The sequence below is a fragment of the Stegodyphus dumicola genome, chromosome 4, assembly GCF_044657685.1.
Source record: "Stegodyphus dumicola isolate Sdum_Otavi_A_Nest chromosome 4, ASM4465768v1".
NCBI lineage: Eukaryota > Metazoa > Arthropoda > Arachnida > Araneae > Eresidae > Stegodyphus > Stegodyphus dumicola.
This window is the reverse complement of record NC_140771.1, coordinates 52,847,588-52,868,701: the sequence shown is the minus strand read 5'-3', so window position 1 is coordinate 52,868,701 and position 21,114 is coordinate 52,847,588. Positions and strand designations below refer to the sequence as shown.

General features: G+C 31.1%; 1 protein-coding gene across 8 annotated transcripts in view; it reads left to right on the top strand.

Moving 5' to 3' along the window:
- The window catches only part of LOC118197575 (serine/threonine-protein kinase D3-like), a 153,753-nt gene that overhangs the window by 51,959 nt on the left and 80,680 nt on the right, over positions 1-21,114 (top strand). For 7 of the 8 annotated variants that reach the window (XM_035369102.2, XM_035369104.2, XM_035369106.2 and 4 more), the window contains 4 exons: positions 1,857-1,934; positions 14,218-14,371; positions 15,153-15,276; positions 16,632-16,676. In XM_035369102.2, coding sequence (XP_035224993.2) covers positions 1,857-1,934; positions 14,218-14,371; positions 15,153-15,276; positions 16,632-16,676 — 401 coding nt within the window. The remainder of the gene's footprint in view (positions 1-1,856; positions 1,935-14,217; positions 14,372-15,152; positions 15,277-16,631; positions 16,677-21,114) is intronic. The other variant, XM_035369105.2, reaches the window with a different exon arrangement.

The window sequence follows — 21,114 nt, the reverse complement described above, 5'->3', positions numbered from 1 at the left end:
ACAGCATATCCAAAAAATCTGATGTGTGCACCACATGACTTCCTTGTACAGAATATTAAATTATACACATTTTTTACCTGCATCATTTTTAAACTTATTTCCTCGAATTTCATTAGAAATGTATTTCTCATTCAATTAATTCAGTTTTCATTTTGCGGAAAGGCAAAAATTCATAAACACTCAAAATATTTTCAATAAAAATTGAAAATTACAGAAAAACATAAAACACCAAATACAGTTAAAATAATTAAAAAAACAATTTTGCTATTAAAATTTCAGTTTCTATGCAAAAGCAAGCAGTTCAGCCAGCAGGCAAGAAGACAGATTTTTCAGTCTGCAAAACTAACAGTTTCCTTTTTGTCCCATTTGGTAAAAAGGTGCTGAAAGACTTAATTCACTATTCTGCTAAGTTTTAAATGTAAATCAAAATGGCTGCTATGGTTTAAAAAAAAAAAAAAAGGCTTAGCTGCACTTTAACAGCTTTTAAATTGTGATAATTTTACAACTATTGCATGCAGATTAAAGGCATAAAACCCTAACTGAAAGATAATAACAACATGATTCAATCATTTTTAAAGCCCCCCCCCAAAAAAAATGCACAATGTACCAACATATAAGAATTTAAAAAAAAAAACTGAGTTTACTGAGTCGAGTAACAGAGTGGGTATATATATTTATTTACGTACTTTTGGTGTGGCAGATTGCTACCAGAAATGGAGGTGCTGAACTACATGCTATAGCAGTCCTATATATAAAATTTCAGTATTATGAGGCTATTTATTTTGAGATATTTATGATACATACATACATATAGATGCCATGAAACAATCTCTTCTGAATTTATTTTAAATCAGTTTTGTAATTCGTTTGGGAAAAAACAGTCCTGTATTCTGTTCTTATGTACAGATGTCAAGCAAAAACATCATTAAATTGCATTCAGTAGTGGTCAAAATGAATATTAATGATGAAATATTGTGCCCATCATTTTTCGTAATTACAATACTTTCTTTACTTTGTACAAGGAAGTAAAAATAGCACTCATTTAGTATTAAAAAAAGAACAAAAGAAATTAATTGAACAGAACATTTTATTTTCCAATGTCCATACCTTCTACTATGTCACAAAAGCATTTGCAACACTCAGATATTTATCATACCAGAACATAAGTTTTTTGTGTAGTTTTGTCACTTGCTTTAGCTTTTGTGTACTTTTATCACAGTGTTTGATATGGCACTGTTTGCTATATGTTATTGTTGTCAGCAGTGCAAAGATAATAATTGATGGGGACAAGTTAATTCAATAAGCAGCAGACTTCCTCTAAAAGTTCTGAAGTAACTGTTATGTGAATAGAAAATACATAGCAAAGCTTTGCCATGGAAGATAGTTGTAGTAATAATAATTTAATAGTAACATAGTTAATTGTAGTAGTAATAATTCAGTAGTCTGTAAGTGAAGAGTTTCGCAAATGATATAACTGCATTTCTCAATGAATTGGAGGTAGATAGAGATGTATAAAAACTCATTTCCCGCTATGATAAGTGCCTAAATGAAATAATATGCTCCAAATGTGTACATTTGAATCAAACAAGTCTTGTTCATCTAATTTGTTTCAGTCTTTTTTTTTTTTTTTTGGTTAGTTGACAAGTATATTACTTTTTGGATGTTACTTGCATCTTTGTTTTATTAAACAAACTGGCAAAGCTATTTATATTTAATTTTAATATGTTTAAAAGTACCATGATGAATATTAGAGGAATAACTTTGTAATAGGCAGATCATGGCATAATTATTTACATTTAACTTCTCATTTCTTTGTATTACTAATTTCTAATGCAGCTTTATCATTGTTGTTGCAGACTGCAAATTTAATGTTCATAAAAAGTGTATGGATAAAGTTCCAATGGATTGTGCAGGTGAAGCACCTAAGGAATGGGGTAAGTAATCATAAAAGATTAAAATATTTCCTTCATGTTTTTATATGCAACTAAATGTGATTTTACTTTTTATTGTAAGTAGTTATCATGCTCTATTTCCTGTATATTGGTTTCTTGCCATATTGTAATATTTTAGGTTCCCGCCCCCCCCCCCCCAAAAAAAAAAAGCCATTGCTGTAGACTTATAAACTGGAAGAAAAAAAAAAAAAAAAAACAAAAAAAAAAAAAAAAAAAACAAAAAAAAAAAAAAATTCATTTTGTGAAACAGTATTTTTATGTGTTTACATTCTTGATTATCAGATTTAACACAGTGAGGGAATCCATTGTTAGTGCAGTCCAAATGTAACAAAATAATTCAAAAGCTGTTTTTAGTAAAGCTAATATTCGCTATTAAAAACTGGCATTTTAACTGCAGTATATGCCAATTATTCATTATTGCTTAATCTGCAAATGTCTGTGATCTGCATTTATTTTTGAATGTAACAAAAAATATTTTGGTTTCCAGAAAAATTCAGCTTGTCAAATTTAATGAGAATTTCTTCTTATATGTTAGTAAACATTTTAACAAAGATATACTATATTATTAACCTATTCTAATTAAGGAAACAATTTTATTATTGAAGTTATTTAGCATTTTCTCCATGTGCATCAGAGCTCTCATCTTATAGTAAGTGTATACTGTAAATTTCTACAATATTTTCCCCTTTAGATAAATTTGTCTTTTTAGATGCAATAGAAGCCCCATTATCTGTCATTCAGCTGACCAGAAAATTCAAGTAATTGGAATATTTTTGAATTTTAGAAAAATATTTGTAACTCCACTCTAAAGAACAAATAAGAATACGATTTGAATTGAGTAGAAACTGTTCCCAAACAGGGCAATTTACCACCAATAGTGATTAAGGATGATGTAATGCTTTGGCTTTGTGTAGACTTAATTAATTCTTGATAAGTTGGTTTAGTTTTTGTGAAAAACAAGTTAACTGTTATTTATCTGTTTTTCAGTTGTACTAAATATTAAAAATTCACTTGTCTTCAGTGAAACCACTTGCAGTAGAGTATTTTCAAAATTATGGTATCCTGGCATCAAGAAAAGTATGACTTATGTAAAAATGAATACATTAGCTGTTCAATGCCCCTCCCCCCAAAAAAGAGTGATTAAGTTTTATATGTTATGCGTGCCACTTATTATATGTTGATTATATAACTAAATAAAGAATGATTTGTTTCTTCTGACTTCTACTAAAATGAGTGGTGCACATTTTGGGAGATATCTGCCAGTTTTCATATTTGATGCAATTTCATAATTAAATATGATGCTTTACTTTGCTGTTTGTCGGATACGCTCTTTTTTTTTCTTTACAAAATGTCACATACAGTGGAACCTTGAGATATAAGCACCTCTATATATGAGAAATTCGAGATACAAGGAAAGTATGAGCAAAAAATTTGTCTCTAAATACGAGCATTGACTAGAGTAACGAGGAATGAGTCAGGCTGTTGGTGCACGTGCTACATTTCTCAATCTGACTCGACTGAGGAATTCCCTCGTCAGGTCACTCAGTGTTCTTTGATTAATTGTTTTTTACATTTAATGTGAAAATAATTATTTCACGATGCCCCCCAAGAATACTTTTTCCTCAAGTATTGCTGCAAAGAAAAGGAAGGAAGCTATGCCCTTTTAAATTAAGAAAGAAATCATAAATAAACATAAGCAGGGTGTAAGAGTGACAGAATTGGCAAAGACTTATGGTCGTTTCACATCGACAATCTGCACTATTCTGAAGCAGAAGGAAGAAATTAAGAAACTTGATGTGACCAAAGGGGTTACTGTTACTTCCAAGCACCGTCCAAAACTCCTAGAAGAGGGAGTAAAATTCCCAAGAAAAGAGCCTTCCTGAATCAGAGGTAGACTCTCTTTTCCCATAGTAACCCGTTTTGTCTTCCCCACATCCTTATCGCCAGCCAGTACACTGTTAACTAGGGTTATATTATTTTTACTAGTGTTATTTATTAGGAAACTTGATTTTTATATTGATATTTTTGGGGGTGCAGGACATATTAACTAGATTTCCATTATTTTCAATGGGAAAATTTGTTTCTAGATATGAGAAATTTGCTATAAGAGCTCAATGCTTCAACAAATTAAACTTGTATCTCGAGGTTCTAGTGTAATTTAAATGTAGGCATTTGGTATTCAAGTTGGTAACAAATATTCATTTGACTTTTTTATCATGAGTGGCACTTCTTGTGCACAATTTATTTAGAATTTTCATGTATTCTTTCTGGATAGCTGAGCTCTTACCATATATGTTCCTCTGTCTTTTTTTTAATTAATTTTTTGAAGACAAAAATTAATTTGGGTATATGTGGTTTACATGTGTAATAATTTGTTTATCCATAACTTTTCAGACATTTGTTTCAACTTAAATGCACCTCATAACTGGTTTGTGCACATTTCTCACAAATAGTGGCTTTTTTGTATTAGCTATTCAAATACAGATAGATTGTTAAAAACAGCATTTTTTAAGGTCTTTCTGTCATAAAAAATGATGGGAAAAATAGGTTAACCTTAATAAATTCAAAGTTTCATTTCTGGCACTTTTAGTTAGTTGCTGATGGTGTTAGAAATCCAGTTGCGTATGTGGAATGTGATTAAAAAAAATTGTGTGAAGAATTAAATTTAGGGAAAATATTACTGTAGGAATTTTTGTAAACTATATTATTTATTTTTTTGGTTCTTTTTGATTATCTGCAGCTCTCTCAAAAGTGTTCATGAAGCAAAACAGATAACCCATGAAATCACCAAAGCTTATTTGTGTGGTAATTTAGGTATGCACAACACACACATAGCAGATGAGAGCTGATTTCTGCCTTCAAATTTGACTGTCTTTTCCTAATTTGTGTTTATTTTCAATGCATTTGAGTACCTTTTTTTTTTTCTTCTTTTTCTGTAGGGTATCATAATGGGACTGTAGAATTTGTTGGCTGTTGGAAAAGAAAGCATGTCTTTTTTTTTCATTTTTTCAGCAATATGACATTTTGTTCAACAATACAGAGTGCAAAAATTTGCATTTTATAAAGTTGTACTTCTCAAAGGATTGAATATTACAGATCAAAATTTGTTCACAATGCCAAATACCTGCAATTCTCTTACGTTTTAAGTGAAAACAAATTGCTATGTACCTGGGAAAATCGGGGATGGGAGGAGTTTTTTTATTGTTGATGTTTCTTGCATTTGAAATTTTTAATAATTGCTTGCTGTTTTATGTATTCTTTATGTAACTCATTTTTGAAACTGGTTCTCTTTCATATTTTAGCTTGGTGAAAAAGTAGTTGCCAGTGGTCAGTGGTTGGTGATTTTTCGGGAGGAGGCAGATAATCATTTTCCCCCTTTTGTTTAAGAGCATAAAAATTATTTGAAAGTAATATGATAATGTTTAAAGATAAGTTTTTCTTTTCAAAATATTTCTCTGATATATATCTCATATCATATGCAGAAGCTAAGAGGGTAGGGAATCCACGGCAACATTCAAATAATTTTTACGCTGTAAAATTGGTAAAGTCAACTGGCTCACAGACAGTTATTATCATGTAATATCTACTTGTTTATCTTCTTAAGTGACAGCTGAAGTATGTGTAGGAACCACACAGGAGAAGGGTTAAAAAGAACCCCTTATTAAACTCTTTGAAATTCACAATGGGTCAATTTGACACTAACAAACTATGTCTCACTCGAGCGATAACTCAAATAACAAGAATTAAACTAAAATCTCGGAGATATTAAGAAGCAGTAGAATTACTCTACAGGACTAAGATAATCCTGTTACCTAAAACCACGTCGAATCTAGTGGCAGCAAAGATAGGCTGTTACACCACTTTAACCAACAAGAAATTCAGAACTAGAAGCTCGCACTATAGAGGTATGGTGCTTGTTCATACTCTCTAACTTTGCCTTCTAGGACTCAGTATTTAAACCTTTTTTCCTCCTTTTGTAGTAGAATTTGGATGCTAACAAATTTAAATATTCTGGCGTTGACAATTAGGGGAATGGAGGCTTATAGGAAAGCATAAGACTTAACTTATTAGTGAAAATAACTCTAAATTCCTACAAGCACATACTGTAAGAAACTGCACAAACATCATCTAAAAGTAGTACTTCATCTGAAACCAAAAAAAGAAGCAATAATTCAGCAGGAAACTGAAAATAAAAGTATTTCTAAATATAGGAAAATTATGAAAAAAATTAAGCAGCCCAAACTCAAGATATCAGTTGAACTCCTTTGAATGCTGAGAATGCGGAAATGGAAAAGGGATTGGAATTACCCAAAAGTCTCCTTCCTCATCTAACTAAGCAGCAGCATTGGCAACATAAGTACTCAATTATGCTAATTCAGAAGTCAAACAACAAAAATCAGCGTTATATTTTCAAAATTTTCACAGGACTAGTTTCGATGGTTTTACCAAACCTGGTTTCACCAACAGATGGCGCCACTTGCTTATTTTTGTCCAGGCTTTCTTATCTTATGTAATCATTATTTCCTATCTTGTTCATCTGCGGTTTTGCAGCTGAGGATGGTGGTTTGGTAAAACCATCGAAACTAGTCCTGTGGAAATTTTGAAAATATAACGCTGATTTTTGTTGTTTGACTTCTGAATTAGTATTTATTCAGCATGTTATTGTGTCTTAATTACTCAATGATGGCTACTCTAATATTGTGGAACTGCCGCAATTTCCTCGCAAAGTCTCCTAAATCAAGAACCGGATTTTGCCCATGATTGATATCCTTTGTACTGGTTGCTTAGCTGTGGAAGAAATGTTCTTAAAATCTGATTAGAATGTTAAGCTCTGGAGGCATTTATTAGTGAGAAATGATGACATGAATAATGCAGATTGTGTTAATGGTGGTGTTGGCCAGATAACTGCTGACAGTATTTTATTCATGCACACCTAGAGAGTTATATGTGGGGAGTAGTGTGAAAGGAAGTATGTTTCCAATGACCTGGAGAAAAGCTTTTGTTATCCTTATACTAAAGCGAGGTAAGGACTCAAATAACTTCACAAGTCATCTTACAGTCACTCTTACAAGATGTCTCTGTAGAATTTCTCCAAAAATGGTTAACTACTGCTTTATACCTATATTATCTAGAGTAATATGGTCTCTGTTCTGTTTATCAAAGTGGATTTTAAAGAAATTGATGATCTATTGATGATATCTTGGTTTTGGAGACAGCTATTCGGAAAATTTTTTGAAAAAGAACCACATAGTTTCTTTTCTTTCTTTCTTTCTTTTTTTTTTTTTTTTCCAATACAAAAAAACCTTACAATAAGATCTGGTGGTATATCATGCTCTGAATAGTCTCGTAGTATGTGCAGCTAGCTACCTGCCAATTTTTTTTTTTTTTACAGAACTTTTCGAAGGACAGAACTGTTTACAGAACGAAGCTCGGAACTTCCAAAGTAAAATGAGTTACTCTGATGTCTGATAATTTCATTTAAAAAGAGGATGTACCACAATGATGTGTTCTGAGTGTTACACTTTTAGCCTCAAAATTAATTCCATTTTAAATGAACTCCTCTCAACAATAAGAAGAGCATTACACATTGATGGTCTCCAGATAAGCTGCCAAGACGCTGATATACATTGCATAGAAAGACAGTTGTAAATTGCCTTGAACAGGATTGTTTTCTAGGCAAATACCGAAAGATTTAAGTTGTGTAACCATAAGATCATTTATGCCCATTTGTGTCATAAAAGAAACCATTGCTTTGCATCATGATCCAGAGCTCTGTCTGAAGAGATGCTGCATTCAAGTGCTGTCAGAAGAAAAATTTCTTGGCCTTATATTCGAAAAGAGTTAATCTTTCAAATATAAGGCCAAGAAGAGAGTCTCCATTACTTTATACATATGAAGAATAAATGTTTAAAACTTCTGAACATATTTAAAGCTCCGTCCAGTAATTTTAGGAGTGCAGATCACATGGTTCTGTCATCTTTGGTGCAGCACTGGTTCTTTATAGGTAAGGCTTACTCCCGTACCTCACCAAGCTTTACTGATGTTCTCAGATGCATTCAGGATTTCCCTGGGGCAAAGCTTGTGTGCCAAATGTGTTGAACCATTATCAAAATTAGGGCATGATAACCATTTATTTTAGCTATTATTTTAAGGTCATATTTTATCCATGTCATCATGCTCATATCCATGTACAAGTTGATATTTATCTTTCTGTGTACCCAGCGAGGCCATTTTGTATTTTACCTTTTGGTTTGCAAATTTGATTATGTTTTGAAAAGTATTCACTGAATGATTTGAAACCTAAAACTGATGAGTCCATGGGAAAATGCAAAAATAGAACTTTTGAATATTTTCCCACTTTCCAACAGGAATGACATCAGTGAAATTACATACATTCATATTGTCTATGAGCATACAAATATTTACAGTGATTGTACTGTTTTATTTACTGATGGATCAAACATGTTGGATCGTCATATGTTTGCGGCAGTGTTGTTGAGGGCATTTAATAGTTTACTCAATTTTTTTTTTTCCGCAGAAATTATTGCTATTCATCAATTACTTATACTTATTTCAAAATTACAGAAAAGAAAGTTTATCCTGTACTGTTACTATCTGATAGCACTTAAATTGTTAGAATATGGAGGTCATTCTGTAAATCCTCTGCTGATCAAGGTTTTTAATCTCCATTTAGATCATAAGATTCGAGGGTATTGTATTGATAATGTGTGATTCTTGACCATGCTAGTATAAGGGGCAGACAGCTTACTACCATTGCTGCTAAATCTGCTAATGCAAGTTATGTATCTGATACCCCTTATACAAACATCATAAAATATATACAGCAGCAAATTAAAAAAAAAAAAAGAATAGGAGCAGTACTCTGAATCACAAATGAATAACAAGCTACAGCACATGAAGCCTGAAATCAAATATTGGGTCGTTAGAGATATATATATTAAAAAAAAAAAAAATCATACCATACAGAAAAGAAAAAGCTTCTCTGGCATACTTACAGGTTGGTCTCTTCTGGATTACCCATCAGCGTATGCTGAAAAGTGGTGAATAGCCTAATCTGTGCAAATTGTAATGCTGCATTATCTATGATTCATACATATTTTAATTGTTTGTCTAAGCCTTAAACTCTTAGGTTGAAACATTTTGGTTCATTCAAACCATCTATGTTTCAGGTAATTGGATCCTCATTTTAATGGGATTTTAGTAAAATCTGTAAAGCTTTGCATGGTGCAGTTATATTTTTAACCCATAGTAAAGTGTTTTTAACATTGTGCAATTGTTACACATGATGTTGTACAGTATGTTAAAGATCATTAAAAATAATTTGGAACAGTTTTTCTGACTAAACAGTCAACTGTAGAATTACAGCTATTATGACAGATTTGTCTTAGTCTGTGACTATCTGTAGTTATCGTTTTGGAATTCCCACCATATATTTAAATGATGTGCTGAATAAATTATTGAACTAAACCATTAGTAATTGATTTTTACTTTATACTATTTATGTTGTATTTCAGCTTTAATTTATCATCAGGGAGCACTGTAATATTATTTGTATATGCTGAGAAAATAAATATGTCATATTTTTAACCGTTGTGAAAAGATTATAAGCTTTAGTTGCTGTTATAGTTTTAATTTCTAGCATTTGTAATGACTGAATGTAATTATTCCCCCATTTTTTGGTATTAAAAATGTACATAACATAATTTTTCCATTTTTTACACAAAAATATTCTGAGTTGGTTACTGCATAAATAACATCAACACAGCCAAGTATACTGCCATTTCTGCGATTTTTTTTTTTTTGGTCATTATCTCGCCCCCCCCCAAATGACTGGATACTCGCTTGTTAAGCAATTATTTGAAGAGGTCAAATCCATCAATTGTTTAGTCGTATCATTATCGAGAACATAGACCAGGGTGCATTTCAGAAAGTAGACCAAATATTACATTCACAAGAAGGGAATATACACAAATACACCTTCTTCCAGGATTCGAACCCAAGCTGAACAGTATGGCAGTTGACATTGCTGCCATTAGCTTATCATGTTATAGCAGAATATTTGTCTTCCATGGCAAAATGCCAATCCTAATGGTTGTTAATGATATTGAGTTAGAATAATATTTTTTTATTGTAGCATATTTCTAAATTGTATTTTTTAAACAGCATTTAAGAAATGATTCAAGAATTTCATAATTTGTCTTTCCTTTTTTTAATAATATACCAATTTTTATATTGTAATTTTTTTTTTTTATAATGTAATGAAATCATCAGTTACATACATCATTTAACTGCATCAAACAATGTAGCATGCAATGCATCTAGTTGATGTTTTTATTAGCCATTTCAGGGTTCGTACGGTCCTTAAAAGTCCTTAAATTTTTTGGAATTTATTTTTGGTCCTTAAAAGTCCTTAATTTTGGTCAAAATCAGCAGAAGGTCCTTAATTTTAATCATCTAAAATTTCTGTCTGTTTTTATGACTGCCATTTTGAGTGTGAATTAGCATTTTGGAGGAATATTTTTGGCGATTCACTGACATATATGGTTATCTTTTGAATGGGTTCGTGGGTTATAATTTGTTTCTATTTCTAATAAAAATGATGGGATACTTGAGTTTCTAAGCAAGAAGTGAAACATAAGCATTTTGAAATTCCTTTTTTCTAATAAAGAACTCTTAAACAACATTTCGCTTTTGAGGATGTGAATTCTTTTATTAAACAGCTCTAAATTTGGCGACTTGTCAACATTTTGGCGATTTTAAGATCAGTTTCTATAGAAAATTTTTAATTCCGAGATCTGACAATTTTTCGACCAGTTTTTTTAAAGCATCATAACATTGATAAATTTCATTAAAATAATGGTAATATATTGAAATTATATATAAAAAATAACATTCTATTTTTCCCTGTCATATTTTAAAGTTTCATTTTGGCAACTTATACAATATTATGAATCTGATAAATAAGGCATATTGCTATAAAGCATAATTTACGAAACAGCTCTTAGCAAGAGCAAAATTAGCTATGCAATTAACTAAAAATGTCTTCTTTTTAATTTTTTCATAGTAAGTTTAATTTTTTCATTCTTTTTAATTTTTTCATAGTTTCAAACTGTAAAAAGGGAGTTGTGGCTTTCATTGTAAGAATTCAGCCGTCTACCTTCTATATATGTGCAACAACAGGGTTCGTACGGTCCTTAAGAGTCCTTAGATTTTTTTGGAATCGATTTTTGGTCCTTAAAAGTCCTTAAATTTGGCCAAAATCAGAAGAAGGTCCTTAATTTTAATCATCTGAAATTTCTATCTGTTTTACGACTGAAACATAAGCATTTTGAAACTCATTTTTTCTAATAACGAGCTCTTAAACAATTTTTCGCTTTTGGGAATGTGAATTGTTTTATTAAATGGTTCTAAATTTGGCGACTTATCAACATTTTGGTGATTTTAAGATCAGTTTCTATAGAAAATTTTTAATTCAGAGATATTTTCAACGATTTTTTTTTAAAACATTGTAACAATTATAAATTTCATTAAAATAATGGTAATATATTGAAATTATATTTAAAAAACAACATTAAAATAAAAATTTTTTATTTTTCGCTATCATATTATAAAGTTTCATTTTGGCCACATATTATACAATATTTTGAATCTGAAAAATAAACAAGGTATAATGCTATAAAACAAGATTTACAGCAAACAGCACTTAGCAAAAGCAAAATTAGCTATGCAATTAATTAAAAATGTCTTCTTTTTAATTTTTTCATAGTAAGCGTTTTTCTCATGTAATTGTCTCAGAATATTCAAAATTCTCAGAATATGCATCGGTTTTCTCTATAAAAGTTTTCCCTCCTTCTTTTTTTTCAAAATATTTCTGACTTTTTGCTGTTAAGGAATTGGTAGGGATAATTTTTCTTTAGTATTTTAGACATTGCAGCTTGGAAAGTTTAGAAGGGTTTGAAGTCAAGATTTATAGACCCACGATTCTAGAAGATTCGAGAAATATGTGACAAAATGAAAAATGTCTCCATGATATCGACACGTAATGGATGTATTTTACAGAAAGTTTGCGATGAATTTCTTACCTTTTGGAGAACGTCTGGAAGAACAATGAAAACATAATATTTAAATGTTTTACTCCTGATACTAGAATCTTTTTCTTAACATGTTTATCTGCCCTTTATTTTCTCTACCTTTCACTAGACACAAGCATCAAAAATATCAAAAATGCTTCTAATCTTATCACTGGGCAGGCATTATAAAAAGGGATTTTTTTATTCATAAAGAAATTGAAAACTTACAATTTAAAAGATTCATCTAATATGCCTTAGTGCATCATACACAGAGCTGGCACTAGGCATTTTCCCACCTGATGCAATCTCTGTGAATCCTAAAATCTAAACGTTTTGCTATTTCTAGATTTTGTTGTTCAGTGTGTCACTAAATTCTAAAAATTCTGCCACACCAGCTTTGGAACCGGGTTTTACCATATATATTTCATATCTCTTCTGAATGTTCATATTACTAAAGAAATAAAATTAGCCACTTTTTCTATACATTCTAAATGCATTTAGTGTTTTTTAGAATAACAGAAATAATTGGATCAAAAAATTCTAAAATGAAAAGGAACCGTGTTGAAGAAAGAAACTGAATACGTAAAGAAAATTACTCCTCAAAGATATGTGCTGTTATTATTATGTAACTTACCCAATTGTTTATAATTTCAGCCTTTCAGTTTATGATTCAGTGGGGGGGGGGGTTGGGACTATTTATTTTTTTACCAGATCAAGTAAGCCCTCATAGGTACCTTGTGGAGATGTTGACAAGTTAGGAGATAAGCACGCAGAAACTAGCGAGAGCATTGGTTTGCATATTGAGACAACTTTCTAATTGTTAGAAAAGATGATTAAAGAGAAGGAAATCTATATAAACTAGCCAAAATGTTTGGAAAGGCTTCAAATTAAAATGAAGGATAAATATTTTGTTGAGTGTTGTTATAAAACATAAATGTTTTGTAGCTTTTAATGTGTATCCTAATATCATTTAAGAATCAATGTCATAAATTACATGTATTTTAAACTGTGAAATTTTATCAGATTTTGATTTTAATAGGCTTTTTTAACAAATATTGTTAAAAAATAAAATTTAATAGTGGCCATGTAAATCCATAATGACTAAGGTTATCTAATTACCTAATTTAATTATTTATAACTAACTGCTTACCCTTAAAAGTTATCTCTACATATTAAAGTGAGTTATTGCCTTTCATTAACACTTACTGTGGTCACAAGATAAAACACAAAAATTTAAAAATTCAAGTAAAACTTATTCTTTGCATCTAGTGAAACTTAAAAATAATACAAAACAACTTATCATCTCTGGTACTTTAATCACTTATTGGAACATTAAAGTATATTAACTGGGCTACAATTCCTCTTTACACAAAGCTATGACACTAACTGCATCAAACACAGCCTGACTAAGTTTCAACACTTTCCAACTGTGTCTACATCAGACCTTTCAGGTTTGTTCTAATGAGCAGGTCTCTCTCTAGACAAGCAACAGCAGTGATAACATTTAGTCTTTTGTTATGAATCATGCTGATTATGATCTTACTTCTCATTTTAACCTATACCGTTTGACATAAAATCTACCTGCTATTTACTAAACCTCTAGACTGACTAAGTATGTAACAAAATGAGACATAAAAAAATCAACATAAATCTAACTATTAGTAAAACATAAGTAAATGACATCTTCTTTCAAATATGTCCAACTATTATAAGTGTAAAATATTTAATCCTACTTGATAAATTGTATAAAGTTTATTTTATTCTCAAACTTATTAATCATTATGTTAATTAATTCATGTTTAGTAATAATGCATACTACTCACGGATCTATTTTATTTTTAGGATGGTATTACAAAAGTGAAATTCAGGCATAGAATAGTATTTTTAATTGAATTTATTCAGTTCCCATTTGCTCATAGGTCCTTTATTTTTTCATTAATGTCCCTTAAAAGTCCTTAAAAGTACTTAATTTTTGTGTGCAGAAATGTGTACGAACCCTGCATTTGCACCATTAATGCAATTAATGATTTTGTTATAATTTACTAGTCGTGTAATAATAATTTTTTTTTTTTTTTTTTTAACTTTTATTTAGAAGAGTTAACAGTATTTCAGTCTGTATGGAAGTAATAATGATATGAAATTTGTTTGCCAATTAGTAATTTTTCTTTTTTCAGCTACTGATGCCAGTCGAAATGGAGAATGTGAAAATGAAGGGGAGCGAGAAAGCATAGAAGATGAATCTGATAATGAAAGTGAGCAAACGGAGAAAACAACTGAAACTACTGAAAATCAAGATAGTCAAGATGATGATTCTAAGATGCCAGCAAAGTATTATTTTTCTTTGTGAACAAAATTAATTTATTCATAAATTTGTCATTTATAATAGTAAATTTATCCTTAATTTATGATAAATGTTGAATTGAACTATTAAATTTGTAGTTTATTCATATTAAAATAAAATAATATTTATTTGTGGAGGCATGATTTCTAGTTATTGTATTGTTTAAATAAGATTTACTGAAATTTCTAAAATTTGGAAGTTTAAGAATTTTAAAATTTCATATGTAGGAAATTCCTCAGTGTTTTGGAATGGCATCCTCATGATGGAGATGTTTTGAGAGCTGAAAACAACGCTTTATCAATTTTCAGAAGTTGGGAATGCATCATGAGTGTCACTATTTTAATGTTAATTGTGCATTTTATAATGCAATCATACACTTGATAATTTGATAATGATTAAAAGATTAATGAAGCTAGATATTATTTCTCATGTTAATAAACATGTCAATAAAAGTATTTTTGTTATATAGTTTCTCCTGTCATTTATTTTTATATTTCCAGTGAACTATCACTGAATTTGTTATGGTTATTGAATTAAATATATATTTTTTAAAATTTAATACTAAAGAGTAGAATCCACTGGAAAATAACATATTCATAATCTTACTGGAATAAATTGTTTGCATTTTAAACAAATTTTTGAATGAGATTGATTTTTGATTGTAATGAATTCATTGTATGTTTTTTATCAGTTACAATAATAGCTTTCTTTGAATTCATATGGAAGTGATAGTTGTTTTTATTAGTGTTTGCTATTTTTATATTTCAGTGTTACATCTAGTAATAATATTCCATTAATGAGGATAGTTCAAAGTATAAAACAGATGAGGAGAAAAGGTTCCAAAATATTGAAAGAAGGATGGGTGGTACATTTTACAAGCAAGGATAATATGGTAAGTCCTCCCCCCCCCAAATATTTCAAGTTTTTGTCTTCTTTCTTACAGTATCAAAATCTTGAAGAAACAGTGTATTGTTTTCTTATATAAATTCAGAACTTTTTTGTTAATGGGGCAACATATGTTATTGTGTGCCAAAGTGCCAAACGTGGTAACCTGTTATCTCACCTCTCTAATAGCTATGCAATGATATCATTTGGAATAAGCAAGAGGAATTAACATCGATCCAGTTATTTTCCCTGTGCCATTTTCACTTGCTTCTTTTTTTTTTTTTTTTTTTTTTTTTTTTTTTTTTTTTTTTTAAGTATTGATTTTTTTTTTACCCCTCTAAATAAAGGATCAATATGGATTACATGATAGTCTGTAGATGAGTGATGAAAAGTTGCGTTGCAATTGCATTCTTTCAAAACAAAGCTATTATCCATACTGAAAGATTTTTTTGAAAACCACAAAATGGAACTGTATGTTCTTCTACCAAATGCTAAAAACCAGTACGCTGCAATGAAAGATTCCATTGCAAAAAGAATATGAAAGTTTGTGCATTTTTCATCTGAAAGCAGTTTCTGTATTTCAAAAATTCTATGAACTATGTTTACGAATGAATCGCTGTACGACTGTCAATTACACTAATTACATACATTTCTATTTGTAAATTTCTGGATCTATTCTTTTTTTTTTTAAAAATTATTTTTTTATTTTGGATTTAATAAAATGGTCATTAATTAATGTCATTCCTTCTCTAGTTAGATTCCACACCACAATTAACATTTAATACCAACTGCCACCACGTTAACAGAAAAGTACCATACATTTATTTCACTTATTATTTTAGCAGAGTTGTCTGATTCTCTAAAATGTATTTTGAAATACATTGGACATTTCTTTAAACAATGCATTTAGAACTATTTAATATATTAAAGCATATGATTATTATGTTCAACTGAAGGTAGAGTCTAAATTAAAGTTATTAAAAAAAGTGATTGTTTTTTATTGTATGTGATATTAAATGACTAGTCTAGTTTTACGATAAATGATATTCTTTGAAGATTTGATTTTTTAGGACTTTCCAATAAAATATTTTTTTGTTAAATTTGAAAAAGGATATAAAAAGTAATTTAATGATAATAATGATTATATTTGTATTAGTAACAGTGATATATTTTTGTACTAAAATTTTGATTGATAATTCCAGTAAGGTAAGAAAATGTATTTTCATTTATAGTTGTGACCTTATTTTGCATGTTTTTATTTGTATGTGCACGTTAATTATAACTGTTTCATAAAATTTCTTTATGGGCTATGATGATGCATGTTTGTTTTTATTTTGTAAAATTCATGTACTTCCATTATAGAATTGGAAATTCCGAGGTTATTCATCAGAGTTTTGCGTAGTCAAGGTTAGTATCTCATTTAGGCTAAAAATATAATATTTTAAGCTGAGTGTGCTCTGGCAGAAAGTGGTTTTTTGCATTTTAGATTTTCAGGCTTCTTTTCTAAAAATTTTCAAATTCAGAATGTATTTTTAGCATTAAGTATTCATGAATTGGGATGCTACTTAAATCATGTATCTAATTTTATGAAATGAAAATGTTAAACTTATTTTACTTATTTTTAAGTCTCATAAAAGTTTATTCTATTTTGAGAGTCAAGATAATGTAAAGGAAAGACAAGTTTGTGTATATAAATATAAATTTTCATATATATTTTTAACAGATGCAATTTATTTTTGACATGCCAGAACAGAATGTCTATGTCAGAATGGAATTGATAGTTTTATTAACTTCATTAATAACATTATATTATTCTCTCATACATTATGTAAAATAACTCCTGCTCAAGAAATAAGCAACAAAGGCAGAACACAGAATAAAACAAAAACTATTTAATAGATATGTGTGAAATTGATCCAAGAGGTTGATGTGGCATTACTAGATCACATAGCAAAGATGTACAAAAACACATGTATTAAGACCATCACATCGTGAAAAACCAAATAGGTCAGAAGATTGCACAGTGGAAACATCACACTAATAATGGGCATGATACTGTCTAGTTGAAATGCGTGCTTAACAATGGCAAGGCAAGCTGAACAGTGTTTCCTGTAGTAGTGCATGTCAGAGCTTGTGGAAGGTGCCTGGCGACACACTGTGACCTTCTGTCTGTCATTACAACATGTCTTGTAGTTGCTGTATGGGATTCAGGTCTGGTGATGTACCAGGCCAAGGCAGATGTGGAATGGTTTCACTCTCCAGGTGGCTCCACAACACTCAAGCTGTATGTGGGTGGCATTATGGTCCATAAATATTGCATTGATACCCACTGCAGCAATTAAAGGACACACAAGAGGGTGTAGAATATTGTCGGGATATTGGATAGCTGTGACAGAACAACCAGGAATCATGTAGAGGTCTGTGCCGCTGTTTGTTGCTATCCCAGCGCTTACAGGTAAGTCACCTCCTCTTTAATGGTCTCTTTCAATTATATTTGATGCCGATAACATCTCCCTGACTGACACCATATTGTTACCCTTCAGGAATCATTGTAGGTGTTATGTCAAAACTCATCCATAAAGAGTAAAAGACCCTACTGCTCTGAGGTCTGATTCAATTATGCTCTGATATGCGATGGGTAGAAAGGAACACAAATAGTCATTGGATGTACATTGCACATTCATGTAGTCGATACGATACAGTTTGACAGGATACGATACAGTTTGGCAGGATATGGGCTGTATTACAGCAGCAGAGAGATGCGATGCCAGTTGTCATGTTGTTAATGATCTATAGTGTCTTGCACATAGCAACACGAAGCAATCGTCTGCCATTGTGGTAATCCTCTGGCATGCAGACTTACATTTTCTACAGGGGTTTTGATCCCTTTAATAACAATTCCTTAGCCTGTTGATGGCAATGTGATGTACATTCAGCTCTCTTGGAACAGTGGATTGTATGGCACCAGCTTGCAACATCCTGATAACCTTCCAACATATTTCATTGTATAAATGGTGTGTTTGGTTATTTTAGATTACATGGAACTATTGCTACTTTTGAACTGATGCATAAATCCACTATACTTTTGAATTGATGCATAAATCCACTATGTCCCTTTTTAAGGCATTGTGGTGTTACTGCAGGACTACATTTTGTGCTAATTTTGGTTGCCTATTTGCATTTGGCAATACAACTTTTACCTCATAGGTAAATTGTATGTTTTAATTCTCCTTTTCACATTTGTACTTTTTCTTATAAAGCATTTATTGCATATTTTTTTAGCATGGGTTTAAGATATGTGACTGAGTACTTTAGAGCGTTGGTTTGCTCTTTATGCATTAAAGAAATTTCTTCTTCTTTTATCCTTTGAATACTATTTTCTTCATAATTACAACTGTATTATTGTCATTAAAAATATTTTTATATGATAATTATATATTCAAATTATGCAAAAATCTACTCCAATAAATTAATATTTTACTTAATCCAAAATGTTAAATGAATGCAAGCAGTATTTTTGTGCATACAGTGCACAAGTATGTAAATTTTATTGAAATAATCATTTCTAGAAATTCATATGGGAAGAGTTACTTATTTGATACACCTACACTATCCCAAATTACCAAAAAATCACCCCAGAGTAATCATAGAGATCGTCAGACAACTTTTCATCCCGTTCTCCATCTAACTAACAACATCAAAAACTAAGTAAAAGTTTTAAAAAAAAGCTATTTATTAACACATTAGCTTAACAGTTACATAAACTCCAAGTGTACAGAAACTAGTTTATTGTCTTGACATTTACACAAACTCAAAATATAACAGAAACAGAAATCCATTAAGTTGTGAATAACCAGAATTCAAATTAAATGAAATGTGAAGTAAAAAAACACAATTAAATCTCACTCACTCTTAAGTGTTTGTGAAGCAATTGTATCTAACAGAAACTTGTACCAGCATGTGAAATTGCAACAGCAAGAAAGTAAAGCAAAGTGAGTGCCAATTGTGAAAATTCAGACTTATTTATTTTGGGAGATGGGAACTTTTGCACACATTCAAGTTTTCTCATTCTCATCACATTATGAATGTTTTTAAGCACTCTAAACAAGAAACATACACATCTACATTAAATTGTCCATTTACTTTTTTCCCTCAAGCAGTAAATAATTCATAACACATCGTTCAATAAGTCCCGGGACTAACCGACAGATGGCGTAGTATTATCAACGTGACTTCGTTGTTCGAAAGAACTAACCTTCAAATGACACACGTCTGATTTTCATGCCATTCATACCGGAAACAGTGAAGCTACTGTGGTGAAGGGGACACTACTTGTGCATTTTGGGACAAAATGGAGGAAAACAAATTTCAAGTGTTGATCAAACATTGCTATTTAATGGGCAAAAATACCGTCCAAGCTCAGCAATGGCTTGAAAAATGTTATCCAGACTCTGCTCCATCGCGAACAACCATTTGTCGTTGGTATGCTGATTTCAAGAGTGGTCGCACGGATACAAATGATGCGGCATGTTCGGGTAGGCCAAATGAATCAGTCACTCCGGAAAATGTGAAAAAAGTGTTGAAAATAGTGATGAATGACCACAAAGTGAAAGTTTGTGAGATTACCGAGAGGGTAAACATATGAACTGGAAGTGCATGTGCGATTTGAGTGTTTTCCGAATGGGTGCTGCATGTGCTCACAATGGAACAAAAGCAACAACCAGTCGACGATTCACAGAGCCGTTTGTCACTATTTACTAACAATAAACAGGTTTTCTTACGTCGGTATGTGACAATGGACAAAACGTGGATCCATTATTTCACTGCAGAATCGAAGCGGCAGTCAGCTGAGTGTCGTGCAGCTGGTGAAAGCCATCCGAAGCGTCCAAAAAATGCAACAGTCAGATGGCAAAGTCATGGCATCAGTGTTTTGGGATGCGCGAGGTGTAATTTACATCGACTACCTTGAAAAGAGAAAATCTATCAATAGTGCCTATTACAATGAGTTACTGGTGCATCTGAAGAACGAAATCGCAAAAAAAAAAAAAAAAAAAAAAAAAAAAAGGACTGCTCATGAAGAAGAAAATACCATCTTCCATCAAGACAATGCCCCGTGCCACAAGTCAATTCAAACACTGGTTACATTGAACAAGTTGGGCTTCACTTTGCTTTCCCACCCACCATACTCCCAGATCTAGCCTCTAGCAACTACTGGCTGTTTGCTGATCTGAAAAAGATGCTCCAGGGAAAAAGATTTGGCTCGAATGAGAAAGTCATCGCTGCCACTGAAGCATATTTTGCAGACAAGGACAAATCGTTTTACAAGCATGGTATAGAAAAGTTAGAAAGGCGTTGGAATGATTGCATAGCACTTGATGGTAATTATGTTGATGAATAAATGTGAATTTTGTGAAATGGATGTGTTTTTCTTAGTTAGTCTCGGGACTTATTGAACGATGTGTTACTGTCTCTTTACTGTTAAATTGGTGACTTGTACCTTTCCTGATTTTGTTCTTGTTTAACTAATTTTCATTTTCATGGAAGTTAATGGAAGTAGAAGTAAAGCCAAAGAATAGGATCGCTGGGTTAACTAATATAAAACCTTGCATTATAAGAGGTTTATTGATTATTAAAAGAAAAGATCTTATGCCATACACGTGAGATGTGTTATTCTTCTAATCAAACGAAAGCTCTTTTTAATTGCAAGTTACTTATGCACATTATTCATAAAAACATTGCAAAATTTTTTTTTAGGTTGAGTTTGTCAGCTATCAGGCACTTCTGCTAAATAGCATTTTGTGCCAAATTGCAAAATTTTTAAATTAGCATCTAAAATAGCAATCAT